At 38.2% G+C, this 13,641-nt stretch overlaps 1 protein-coding gene across 1 annotated transcript in view; it reads right to left on the bottom strand.

Annotated features, from left to right (window-relative positions):
• The window catches only part of NPHP3 (nephrocystin 3), a 42,918-nt gene extending 29,612 nt beyond the window's left edge, over window positions 1-13,306 (bottom strand). Inside the window, exons 1-7 of the mRNA XM_008711386.2 lie at window positions 12,908-13,306; window positions 10,966-11,091; window positions 10,287-10,437; window positions 7,884-8,036; window positions 6,424-6,557; window positions 4,558-4,718; window positions 1,508-1,664 (exon numbers count right to left, since the gene is read on the bottom strand). Of these exons, the coding sequence (XP_008709608.2) occupies window positions 1,508-1,664; window positions 4,558-4,718; window positions 6,424-6,557; window positions 7,884-8,036; window positions 10,287-10,437; window positions 10,966-11,091; window positions 12,908-13,306 (1,281 nt within the window). The remainder of the gene's footprint in view (window positions 1-1,507; window positions 1,665-4,557; window positions 4,719-6,423; window positions 6,558-7,883; window positions 8,037-10,286; window positions 10,438-10,965; window positions 11,092-12,907) is intronic.
• Window positions 13,307-13,641: the final 335 nt, after the last annotated feature.

The raw sequence follows: 13,641 nt of genomic DNA, 5'->3' as shown, positions 1-13,641 counted from the left end.
TTCTACAAAACAAAAAGGCAAATGGTACTTGGCTATGTAAAACGGCAGTCTTCTGAGCTTGCTGAAAGAATGCCCTACCTGTAGAGAGCATGTACGTTGCTAATAAGTGATTAATATTTGACGGAGTAAGGCAATGGTTTTACGAGGCCTATCAAGTGAACCGTAATAAATTCTATCCTGCATTTACATTTATAATCATGGTAGACAGATTTTATTCTACTCCTATTTTTATAAAATAAATTCATCCTTCTGGTGTATTAATTTTTAAAAGTGATTTATAAATAGAATAAAGATCAGAAAGAAGAATCAGTCTCTTTCCTCTTGGGGCCTATGGACTAGGTTCATACTAAAATAAGACAAAGAACGAATGGTTCTGGAGATTATAAAAAATATGCACTTTTTTGTGTTAGGCTCTTTAGTTTAATGTTATGCTGGTCTTAAGCTTTTCAATACTAAACGATGTAAAAAAAAGCTTGTATTCACATTTGATCTTATTTCTTGAATGAGCACAGAGAAATAAAAACAATGTGAAAATCTGAGTTGTTTTCAACTGTATTCTTTTTTTTTTTTTTAAGATTTTATTTTTAAGTCATCTCTGCACCCAACATGGGGCTTGAACTCACAACCCTGACATCAAGAGTTGCATTCACTTCTGACTGAGCCAGCCAGGTGCCCCTCAACTGTATTCTTAACATTAACAGTATGCGTTTTCAGGTTATCTCAGTGTGCAGTAAGGCGAAGCCTGTGATCTCTGTTCTAAAAATTATGCCACCATGCATCTAGGAATGATCAAATCTCTCACATTCATCATTACTGTTTTGCTTTTCCCAATACTCCTGGAAAAGTTACTATGAAAAGGCTCTTCCTTACACTGATCCTTGGTCAACAGCAGACAGAAGAACTCTGTACTTAGGAAAAAAAGGAACAGAAAAGAATCTGATTTGTCCACTCACATCATACCCTTGTAGTTGCGTATTGCTATTTATTCTTCTCTTTTTCTCACAGTCCACAACTAAGTCTACTGGCTCTGCTGTCAAAATTTATCCAGATTCCTGTTTCTCCTCACTTCCTTTACCACCACCCTGGTCCAAGCCACTGGCATCTTTCACCTGGTGACTGTAAGAGTTCTCCAAATCTGCCCTCCTCCACTACCTCCAAACCAATCAATGCTCAACACAGCCACGTAACAACATCCTTATCAGAATTGCATGTCTTCTGCTGCTGCTTAAAGGTCTTCCAATGACTTAAGTAAAAAAAAAAAAAAAAAAAACTCCAAGTAAAGAAACCATCTCACTCCAAGTAAAAAAAAGAAAAACAAGTAAAAAAAACATCTCGCTTCAAATAAAAAAAAACACAAGGTTTCTAAAATGGTCTCCAAGGTTCTTTACCCTTGTCTCTCAGTTAACTGTCCTATTAATCTCCCCTCAGTCACTCCTACTTTATGGCCTTTGTTCTAACACTTCCCTTGCCTGAGCAAGTTCTTAAAAAATAACCTTATGAATTTTACCTTGGCTTTGTTGGTCTTGTTCAGGTTAGAAACTTGATCAATCAATTGCTGGACAGAGTCGGAACTGACTTTCCCATCCTCCAAGCGATGATAAATTAATCGTGGTTTGCCTTCAGGGTTTTTCAGAAAAGCTTCTTCACAGTCTTCCAATAAAAGGCTAGATTGGAAAACAGTATTTCTTGTGCTACACTGCACTATGGCAGCAAACAGTCAGTCAACCTGAGTGTCAATAATGGGACTTTACAGCAATGACAGAGACAGAAGTGTAGCTTTCCAAAAATGCATGTTATATAGCTCTGTTCCAGCTTGGTCATAAAAATATAATGCATTTATTAGCAGACAGTGAGAACAGGTACAATAAAGTCTGCATTAAATTGAATTTTAGAGCATACAGAACTTTAATTTTTTAAATCTAGCAATAAGAAGAAAACTCTCAAAAATACTGTAAGCATGGCTCAAAATAATGGACCAGACTCATGAGACTGCAAATAAATGGAAACCTAATTCCACTTACAAATATATAACTTCCAAATTAAAATACAAATATTATTAACCCCAATGCTTCAACATTTTTCTCTTCTCTAGTCCTTTAGCCTTTCTCATCCAATAAATGACCTAAATCACCTGAATATTTATACCCAAGATACAGTACGAGAAAGATCCAGAGGCAGATGGGGGAGGTCGGATGGCTAGTAAAAATCTTAACTGAGGTGCAGGGTTAAAAAAAAAATCTTAATTTTCTACAGGGTACCATAATGACAGTTTACAGTATAATTTAAATTCTAGCATAATCTCGGAAGAATCTAACCATGTCTTGTACACTGCAAAGAAAATTACAACCAATTCCCCTTTCTAAAAAGCATTAAATGAAGTTTGTCTACAGAGGCAAATTGGTGTGTATACAGAGGACAGCTATTACATGATTCGGAATTTATATAATACATTAAACCACAGCCCCAATACAAAACAGAGTAATATTCTATCACATATCTCTGTGCCAATCCAATCAATCCAAACTATAGATTTTTTTCCTTGTTAAAATCATTCTGACCATGTTCTATATAATTTTTGGATTTTAATAGTTTTGTTATTGCTTTAGGAGAAAAGTTTGTGGCCATGTGAATACCAAAGAATGGGCGTCTGTTTGGGCACATGTTCCTATTTTAAAATCACTCCCTATAGAATTGACATATGGAGCTCAGATGAAATGATATCTTGGGATTTGGTTCAAAGTCTTTGGTGGGAGAGGAGTAGATGGGGCTACTAGGTAATGCTCAGGGGACGCTTCTAGATTCATCTTTTGAGAAGAATGGGGGAATCATCATGAGAGGTGAAGGAAGAGAGAGAAATAAAAGCTCTACCAGCCCCTGTTTATGGTGTGAGACCACCACTACTGCCATGCTTCTTGACAGCCAGGAAATAAACATTAAGGAAATAAAATAATCAGTAAATGGAATAAGAAAAATTAAAGCAAAATAAAGGCAAAGTTGAGGTGAATAATTAAATTTTAGAAATTAAAATTCTGTTTTAAAAATTAATTTATATTAGAGCGAGAGAGAGAGTGGGGGAGGAGGGACAGAGGGAAGGGGAGAGAGTCTTAAGCAGATTCCACACTGGGCATGGACCCCTGTGTGGGGCTTGATCCCAGGACCCTGAGATCATGACCTGAGCTGAAACCAAGAGTCATATGCTTAACAGACTGCACCACCAAGGAGCCCCTAGAAATTAAAATTCTTATTCTTTAAGAAGAATAAAGTTTTTAAAATATAAAATAAATACAATTTTAGCTAAAGAAGATAAACTGAAATCTGCCCAGCAAGTAATTAAATATGAAAGAAACAAGTAAAAGATTAAGAGGAATTTAAGATGAGAAAAATAGTTAAAATAATAAATGTTAAAAGAATAATGTATAATATTTTATTAACTAAATATGGATAAAAGATAAAAAACAAGATGGTTTCAAGGATTAAAGAATTAATGAGGAAAACAACAAATGGCATATATTACCACCCGAGATAAAACACTACCCAGATATTAAATAATAAAACAGAATATACCCTTAATAAATATAAATGAAAAAACAGGAAAAGAAAAGGGGTAAGGGAGGAAAAGAACCCCAACTAAAGGCAATCAAGTGGAAAGAATCCTTAAACTTGTTTTGGGTTGAGGTCCATTGATCAGGTGGCTCCCTGGCCACTGGGCAGTCTTAAGGATCCATGATGGATTACACTGCATGGTCTCCATAAAGCCTAGGGCTCCACATACTTCTGTACACAGGTGAGGTCAGAGCTGGTTTTCAATAAAGACAAAAATGCTTTGGAAGGGTTAAATCCATCAGACAGCAAATGTAGAAAGAAAACTTAACCTCTTATTAAATGTATTTTGTCTTCTATCTATGTATCTAGTTGGTTAAAAAAAATCTTTATTTGCATACTAGACTCAATGGTATAATTATATTCACATTATAAGAAAATCGCTCACTTTACTAGAATTAAGTAGTAAGCTCCTCATAGAATTAAAAATTTGATTTAATATCAATACAAGTGTTCAAGTAACTCTCAATTTGTATTTGAAGAAAGAAAAAAATGAAGGTGAATGCTGACTATTGAAATCAGGCGTTGCCGACTTGTTCTGTTACGGCCAGAGAGCATACATTTTAGGCTTTGTGGGCCATACACAGTTTCTGTTGTAACTACTTAACTCTGCTGTTGTAGTGTGAAAGCAGCTGTAGAAATATATAAATAAATGAATGTAGCTATATTCTAATAAAATTTTATTTATAAAAACAGCTGACTGGATTTGGCCCAAGGGCCATAGTTTGCTACCCTTGATTAAAATGATCTTTGCTTTAATGATGCTAACATTATGACCTATTAAACAACTCAGTGTAAAAATTTTAATTCTTTAAGTATGAAAAGTTAAAAAATTTATTAAATTTTGTGGATTGCTTTTGATTATAAGAATACAATTATGACTTGTCTTCGAAGTTCATTTGGCAATCTCAATTCTACTTACAACTCCCCTAATAAGTGGCAGAATTTTCAGCTTACCTTGGTAAAGTTAAATGAATGAATAAAATAACTAATGAACTCTTCTCAATTTCCCATTTTCTTACAGCAAGGTATTGATTTTCAATATCTATTGGAAAATATATAGCATGGAAAAAATATCCCATTGTCTCACACATTCTTTTAAGTTTAGGAGAATAGTCCTGAAAAGAAATTAAAACAAAACAAAAGAAATTAAAACATAATAAAAGCACAGCTTATTTAAGTAAAGATCAAGTCAGCTCATACTACTTAAGAAAGCATGTTTTAGAACAGGTTATATTGTATACATTTTTATTTAAAATTTAAAAATACATACATTCATATTTTAATAAAAATCTAAGACAAAAGGCAGGGTTCCTTTAAAACAAAAATAAGAAGAGCTTAGTAACATGGCTGTTTTCTAGCTCAGAAAATGATTTATTACATAATAAAACCTAACCAGTGAAAAAAATATTAGGCTATTTTCCTTTGTATTTATTATTATTATAATAATAAATGATTTCTGCTTTATTGTTACAAAGAGTGTAAAACATAAATCCATGAATCTATACAGAAAAAACTGTCCACCATGCTATATTAGAACATTAAAGTCAACAGGTATAAAGGAAAACTATGTTGGTCTATAACAAATTAGGTTACTAAGTAATGATGACTTATTATTATGCAATAAATGAGTAATTCCCTTAACATCAGTTTGCAGTTTGGTAATAATCTACATTCAGTTAGTAAGTAGAAACTTTGATTTTCAAAATATTTTATCTTTTTACAAAAATTGAATAATATCAAAAAGAAACGCTGAATAAGTTCATTACTCAATACTCTGGAGGGTCTTAATATAGCAGGTATCACATGTGACATGCAAATTTCTTTCTTTCTTCCTTTCTTTCTTTCTTTCTTTCTTAAGATTTTATTTATTTATTTGACAGAGAGAGATAGCCAGCGAGAGAGGGAACACAAGCAGGGGGAGTGGGAGAGGAAGAAGCAGGCTCCCAGCGGAGGGGCCTGATGTGGGGCTCGATCCCAGAACTCCGGGATCACGCCCTGAGCCAAAGGCAGACGCTTAACGACTGAGCCACCCAGGCGTCCCCATGCAAACTTATTTTAAATGCAGTTAGAACAGTAGTTGGCAAACTTTTTCTGTAGAAGGCAAATATTCTTACAAATTAGTAATAGCTTAACAACTTGGATGTTTTGGCAGAGGTCTTTGGGGTCCATTTAGTTTTTGCTGCAATTTATTCTGCTGTTGTAGTGTGAAGCAGCCAGAGATAGTATGTAAATGAATAAGCCTACTTGTGTTCCAATAAAACTTTCTTTAAAGACGCTGAAATCTGAATTTAATATAATTTTCACACATCACAAACGTTCTTCTTCTTTGGATATTTTTCAACCATTTAAAAAGGTAAAAAGTAATCTCAGCTCTGGGTCACACAAAAACAGGCTGCAGGCCAGGTCTGGCCCAAAAGCTACTGTAGTATGCCCACCTCTGCCTCAGGTTAACTCCAATGGCTGTCTTGAAAAATTAAAAACCATGATAAGGATTAAATTCTGTAATAACTTGAAAGAGATTCAAGGCTAGAGCTGCCAGATATTAAGTAAAGCAGGCACTATCAACATGTGTCTTAAACGCTGTGGAGAATGTGTAATAAAGCATTCAAAAGCATAACATTCCAAGGACTTAATTTGAATATACTGATAACAGTGAACAAAATTTTCTCTAAAGAAAAACTCTAAATTCTTCCTGCTCTTTAAGACATATAATCTGGTAGGTAGTAAAATACTTGGTTTAGATGTAGTAGTATCATAAACAGGACACAATATTGACTTGTATTTTAAATCAGTGAATACAGAATTTATAAACATCCTCACCTTAAGGAAAAGATCCATTTCAGGCTGGGTTTCATCTGTATAAATGAGGTAACATCTGACAGCGTTACTCCACAGAGAGTGTGAAAACAAGGGAGTAACTTGTAATAAACTAGCTACAGCAATATCCCAGTCATCTGAAAATAAAATTTATTATTAATTATTTGTGGAACATAAGGAATAGCATGGAGGACATTAGGACAAGGAAGGGAAAAATGAAGGGGGGAATTCAGAGGGGGAGACGAACCATGAGAGACTATGGACTCCGGAAAACAAACTGAGGGCTTCAGAGGGGAAGGGGGTGGGGGGATGGGCTAGCCTGGTGATGGGTATTAAGGAGGGCACGTATTGTATGGAGCACTGGGTGTTCGCAAACACTGGTGTACGCAAACAATGAATCATGGAACACTACATCAAAAACTAAGGATGTACTGTATGGTGTCTAACATAATAAAAAAAATCATAAGTTCATTTAAAAAAATCACCAGAAAAACATGTGACAAGATGATTTTTTTAAAAGTCTGAAAAAATACAACAGGCAAGGTAGAATGGAATCTGATCTCACTCGTGAATATTGACACAGTTTCTGGACTACCATATTAGAAGGCAAACAGTTCTATAACCTCAAGTTCTATTCTTGGGAATAAAGCAATCAATGTTGCCAGTGGTCCTTGCTGGGGTACCACTGGTTCCAGTCAGATATCATGAACCTATGTTACATGAGCTGTTCAAGGAGTTCGCAACTTTGGGAGAGCCTACATTCCCAGGCCGGCCTATAGTTTTGCCTACTTATTATTCTTGAGATACATTAAGTCAAAAAGAAACTTTAAGAATGGCATAAAATGTAATGCTATTTAGTGAGAAAGAACATTTGAAGACGTATTTGGCGAATTCAAAAGCTATAATTAAAACATTATTTTCACTTTGCTAATAGATAATTTTGTAGTTTTAAGAAAAACGAGTGGTGCTACTTATAACACTCAGATCTGCACTGGTATTGAAATTCACAACAGACCTTAGAGCTGTTTTGGACACCAATTTATATAAAAATAATGAAAATATTCTTTTGACTAAGGATACTACATTGCATTATATTCCATTCTGCAACCTTCTCCAACCTTTAACAGCATCAAAGATGTGGAGGAAAAGATCAAAAACTACTGTTTTTCAGTTAATCTACGTTAGATTCTCACTGATCAACTGCGACACCTAGAATTCAGACCAGAAGCTAAGTTTTTAGAGCCTGATTGGCCAGTCGGGCTGTGGAGCACCATCTGATCCTCATGTGAATCATATAAGTTAATCAGCCCTGGTCAGTGACAGTACCAGTACATGCTGGTTTGGCAGTGGAAGACACCCAGAGTAAAAATCTCCTGCCTGCTGATGGTCTTTCTCCCAGCACACACAAGATTATAGTACCTGAACAGTCATGACCAAGGTAATTGGCAAATGGCATGTGTTACCTCTGTTGACATTTGCAAAGGGTCCTTCCACATCTATAGAACTATGGGCAAACTCAGGGCCCCTGAAGGACTGCTGAAGCTGGATCATACTCCCTATGGAAGGTTCACTTCCCAAGGCTCCTCCGGTCCAATATTCACACTGGGTTCCAGCAGCTTTAAATGCAAGAGATTTCATCTTGTGAAAACCAAATTATTGCATGTTCAAAAAGTTATCACATATACTAAACAGGATTTCTAATTTTAAAAAATGCTATATATTATAAATACAGTAAATATTCAATCTTTAATGATTTTGAAAGTACTCTGTCATCAACTTCTGGCAAGTTCTAAGGCGCCGGTTAACATAATTCTGGTTATCATCTCAAATTCAAAGAGGGGATTAAAAAGAGAAAGAGGAAAAGAAATAAAGAATATAATAATCAAAGGAATTGTAATAACAGAGGCAGTTAAAAATATCCCCATACAAAAATTTTAAACATTTCTAACATTATGGTTTAGGTATCAGTGTAAAATTGGAAGGAGAGAATTTCAAAGGAAGACCATTACTAGCACACCTGTAATTAAGATTGGTAATTCATTAGGATGTAATGTAAGGATATAAAAAGTACATCTTCTTTAACCTCCCAGAGTAACAAAATTAATGTCTGAATCAACACGTACTTATGAGCTTTTTGATTTCTTTCTAAAAGATTTATTATTTATTTATTTGAGAGAGAGAGAGAGTGTGTGTGTGTGCGTGCACGTGCACTCACGAGTGGAGGGGTGAGGGGCAGAAACAGAGAGAGAAGCAGACTCCCTGCTGAGCACAGAGGCCTACATGGAGCTTGATCGCAGGACCCTGAGATCCTGACCTGAGCTGAAATCAAGAGTCAGATGCTTCCCGACTGAGCCACCCAGGCACTCTCACTCTTTGGTGTTCTTTTTTTTTAAATAAATTATATTTGCCAGAATATCTACATGGCATCCTTGACTAAATATGAGTATACTAGTAATGGAATCAATTTCTGGCAAAAATAAGATTATTATCTGTAGGTCTTTGAATGTGAAATGAGTGATGTTCTCTTAAGCATTCTTTCTTCAGGTTTTAAATCAAAATATGAAGAAAGACCTAGGAGGAAATATTAACTTGTTCTTATTAACTTGCCAAGGAAATTACAATATAATGGTTTTGAGACACTGTACATTTTAACATATGTCAATACTGAGATAACCACTAAGATGAATGTGGGGGCATAAGAGCATCCTCTTAGCCACTCAAATCCAATAAAGAATCACATCACTTTTTTTCCCCTCAAAAGTTGGTAATAAAAATCCTCAGATGCTGGTCAGATTCCAGTGGTTCTAAAATGCAAATTAAGAGGCAATTATCAGTTGCCACATTTCACTCCAAAATCAGTTTTTAAGATAAAATGCATGAGGCCCCTGGGTGGCTCAGTCTGTTAAGCATCGGACTCTGGATTTCGGCTCAGATCATGATCCCAGGATCATGAGATAGGGTCCTGAGTTAGGCTCTACACTGAGCATGAAGCCTGCTTAAGATTCTCTCTCTCCTCTGCCAATAACTTCTCCCCCCACCCCCACTCACATGCTCTCTCTCAAAAAAAAAAAAAAAAAGGATAAAATGCAGTTTCCTATAAATGAGCATTTTTCCACTGCATTTACAATAGAATCTTTTCCATTTTTCAGTATCAATCACAGTTTATTAATATTTTCTTGGAACACAGTAGACCCTTTCATTCTAGGACTCCAGGCTTTTCTTTATTTCTAGAAAAAAACATTTTATATGTTTAATTATAAAATAAAAACTTTTTGAGTAGCTTACAAAACTGTGCTGGAAGCCACTCAGCAGAATATCATGCAGATATTCTAATGGATAGTTGCAAAGAATGTATCATTATGTGGAAAAATAAGGCGACAGAGACTATGAACTGTCTCCCAATATCCATTTTCCCCTTCTTCCTTTAGTAACAGAATTTCAAACTTTAGGTGGATACATGACTCTCCTACTAATGATTATACTTTGCAATCTTCCTATTTGTATTTCTGGCCAATGGGGTATGAGGAGTGATCTGTATACCTTTCAGATTGTGCTTCCAAGGACAGGAGCGGATTCCCTTCCCTCTTCTCTCTGCTAAAATGTAGATGACCTGGAGGAGTTGTCTTACACCAGAAAGAGGAAAGCTAGGGGGCGAGGCTGGCAGAGGAATAAGACAGAAGGAAACCCGGCACCTAACAACGTCATGGACTTTATGGAAAATTGCTGTTGTAACAGATGAGAAAGAGAAAGTGCAACTCTATTTGTAAGAGCAACCACTTACAACTTATAAAAGGATTCAAAGTTGGCTCTATGATATCATTACACCTATACTGCGGGCTCAAAGTATACACAGGAAGTAAATTTACCAGTAACGTCTGTACAGTTGTCATCTGAATCAGACTCTCCAGGATCAAATACTTGGATCCCCTGAGCCTGGAGCCTCTGAAGTTTACTCTCCAACTCGCGCTTAGCCCTCAGTAAGTCCTGAATTTCATTTTCCTTGGTCTCTCTAAAAATCTTTAAAAGACAAATGTTAATTTTGAAAGCTTTTCCATCATCAAAAGTTTGTGTCATTAACTCTTAATAAAAAAATCTTTCATTTATAAAACCAATATTCATTTGGTCTTGATCTTTTTTGTAACTGGAACCCTCTGGAATTCGGGCAGGAGCCCCATCTGCAGCGTGGGGCTGTCTTGAGTATAGCTTATTTTTAGCAAATTTATTCCCCTCCCACTAGATGCCAGTAATACCTTCCCATACAAAATATCCCCAAATATTTCCAAATGCCTTTGCCCCTATTTGGAAATACTTTCCTTTTCCCCCAAAATTCCTATTGCAATGCTCACTTTTTTACTTTTTCCCTGAAGCGATCTCAAGTTTAACAGGTCCAACTCAAAAACGTAAGAAGTGCTCTACTCTAGTTCTTAGAAACTTTAGGACTCCTACATCATTTACTTCTGTTTATTTATGCAGCATTATACAAACTTTTAAAACATGCTGTTTTTATTCTATGTCACTTTGAGGGTAAAAATGTAAGGAATTTACCTTGAATTGCCTTTTCACTTTATCTCTGTCATGTTCAAATGTCGCTGCCCTCTCCATTGCTTGGTATTTTGCTTCCAAAGCACTTTCCTTTTCCCGAAGTATTTTCTGATAAGTTTTTTGAAGGGCCTGAAATAATGGACCTTGTTATTTCTAACAAAAATTGTATTCCTCCCAAATTTTACATTATCCTACCTACATACTACATACATACCTCAGAATTGTAACAATCTACCTACTATTTTACCAGTTATCAAGAGCTACATATTGCCATTTTATTCAAATGTGGGATGAAAAAATACAAATATGCTTGAACTGTAGTAAATGAAGATACTTCAACATTAAACTTTTAATGGAAATTATTACTTTTTCTTTGAAATACTGTGCCAAATTCTTAATCTTCCCTATGCCTCAGTTTCCCTATCTGCAACAGAACAAAAAGTATAATTTATAAGGCTTAACTTGAAGGATAATTAATTCTGCATGACCATGCACTCCTTGGCTCCATGTCTTCTTCCGTTTGCTATCATCCCCAGAGCCCTCTTGGTGCCAGATACATTGAAGGCCTCCAGTAAATGTCTGACTGAAAGGGTTAAATAAATACAGAAGAGTTCTTTTTAAACCTTAGATATGTGAGAAAGGAATCCAAAGGGTTATATAAAAAAAGGGGCAGGTTAGTTAAGAAATCAGTTTAGGCCCCAAAAGAGTATGCCCCCTCAAATTAAAATGCAGAGCAGTTTCTGTTCAACTTTCAAAACTACTACATAAGGTAACAGGAGGAACCTGAGACAAAGGTGACATTTGTCAGCCCTTACTGCATTGTGCCCTGGTTGATCCAGCCTTCTTTCCTATCCCCATCATGTGCAGTGTCCACTGGGCAATGGCTTGGATGCATGAAATCGGGTATCTGAAATGCATGAGGTCCATTTTACACTGGCAAACGCATCAAGACTGCCCAGGAAGAAAACTGGTAAGACAACAGGTAGACTGCTGATAAGGATTTCATCCCAGATTACAGTGTTAATAATACAACTAGTGCGTGTGGGGGGGGGGGAGGTGACTAGAATGCCTAGTCTAGAAGGAAGATGGCTCTTCCTATTAGAAAAATCAGTCTGAGATTCTTATTCAATTCCTACTGTGATGAGCCCAGGAACACCTGGGATGTCTCTTCCACAGTTTATAAAAACAAAACAGTAAAACCACAACCCTCAGAGAGGCCCAAAACTGATGGCACAAAGTCGTACAACTGCGGTCATAGAAAAGTAACCTTTTGCTTTATATACTGTTTTGATGAGTCAAAATACATCTACTGCAGGGAGCCCACGCAATAATTATTTTTTTTGAGTAAATTAATCAAATGGATTAAGGGAATTTGATTACACCTAGAGAAACGTTTTCAATCACAGCTGTTAAGATGGTGAAAAAGAGGTTTCCATAAAAATTCACTTCAAGATCATTAAAACTCAAGAGCTTCACGCAAAGAAACTGAGAGGTATGCAAAATTTAAGGGGGAGGATGAGTGGAGTTAAAAACTCCTAGGGAAAGTTTGATGAGTTGCTTCGACAGATGTCACCAAAGTTTTTTGTGTGTCTGTGTGCTCTGGGCTGACCTATTTCCCTGGAGTCTTCCTGCATTTGCTGCTTCAGAACACTTTCAGGCTAATTGCTTCAAGGTATGTTAATGAATGAACCAGAAATACAAGAGCGGCGGGGTTAGTTAAGGAATCAGTTTAGACCCCAAGAGAGTATGTCCCCTCAAATTAAAATGCAGATCGGTTTCTACTCAACTTTCAAAACTACTTGGTTCGGAGAGGGGACAGAATGGACGAAGGACGGAGTCAGGCGTCCAGAGTCCAGCCTGGCAGTGCGCGGACGTGCACTGGCCTTTCCGACTCTCAGCTTCTCCATCCCGGCTGCCCCAGCGGCGCACCCGGGCCCGGCGTTACCTGCAGCTCGGCCCGCAGGCGCTTGTTCTCCGTGTCCAGCTTGGCCTCGCGGCGGCCCATGGACAACAACTCCTGATTCTTGCTGACCCGGAAGATCTCGTATTCCTTCTTCAGCCGCTCGTACTCAGCCGCTGCGTACTCCAGCTCGGGCACCGACGAGCCGGTAGACTTAAAGCTAGCCCCCAGCAGCCCGCCACCACCCGTCCCGCGGGGCAGCGACCCGGGCCCTGACCCCGCCGCCGCTGCCGCTGCCGCGCCGCGGCGGAACGAGCTGCGCAGCAGGCGGGCTTTGGGCTTCACCTCCACCGGGATCTCGCAGGCCTCGCCACCGCCCGCCCCATAAGTGTCCTCGATCACTTCCCCGCCTGCGGGGCTCACGAGCGACGAGGCGGTCCCCATTACGCCTGTAGCCTGCCCTACAAGCCAGCTGGGTACCAGGAGGGGGCGGAACGCCGCAAACGAGACGGGGCGGGACAGCAAAAAGGGGCGGAGCGTGGAGGGAGGGTGGGGCGGGCGGGATGGGCCCGAGCCGCAGGACCGTGCGGGGCGGAGCGCAGGGCGGGCGCGACGGATGGGGCGGGGCAGCAGGAAGGAGCGAGACAGAGAGCAAGGAGGGCAGGGCGGAACAGAGCAGTACGGTGGAACAGAGCAGTACAGTGGGCGCAATACTACGGCGTGGTGGAGCGGGGCGCAGGGCGGGCGCGACGGATGGGGCGGGGCAACAGGGCGGGGCG

This window comes from Ursus maritimus, unplaced genomic scaffold (genome assembly GCF_017311325.1).
Source record: "Ursus maritimus isolate PB19 unplaced genomic scaffold, ASM1731132v1 scaffold_20, whole genome shotgun sequence".
In the NCBI taxonomy this organism is placed as follows: Eukaryota; Metazoa; Chordata; class Mammalia; order Carnivora; family Ursidae; genus Ursus; species Ursus maritimus.
This window is presented reverse-complemented; position numbering and strand designations above follow the sequence as displayed.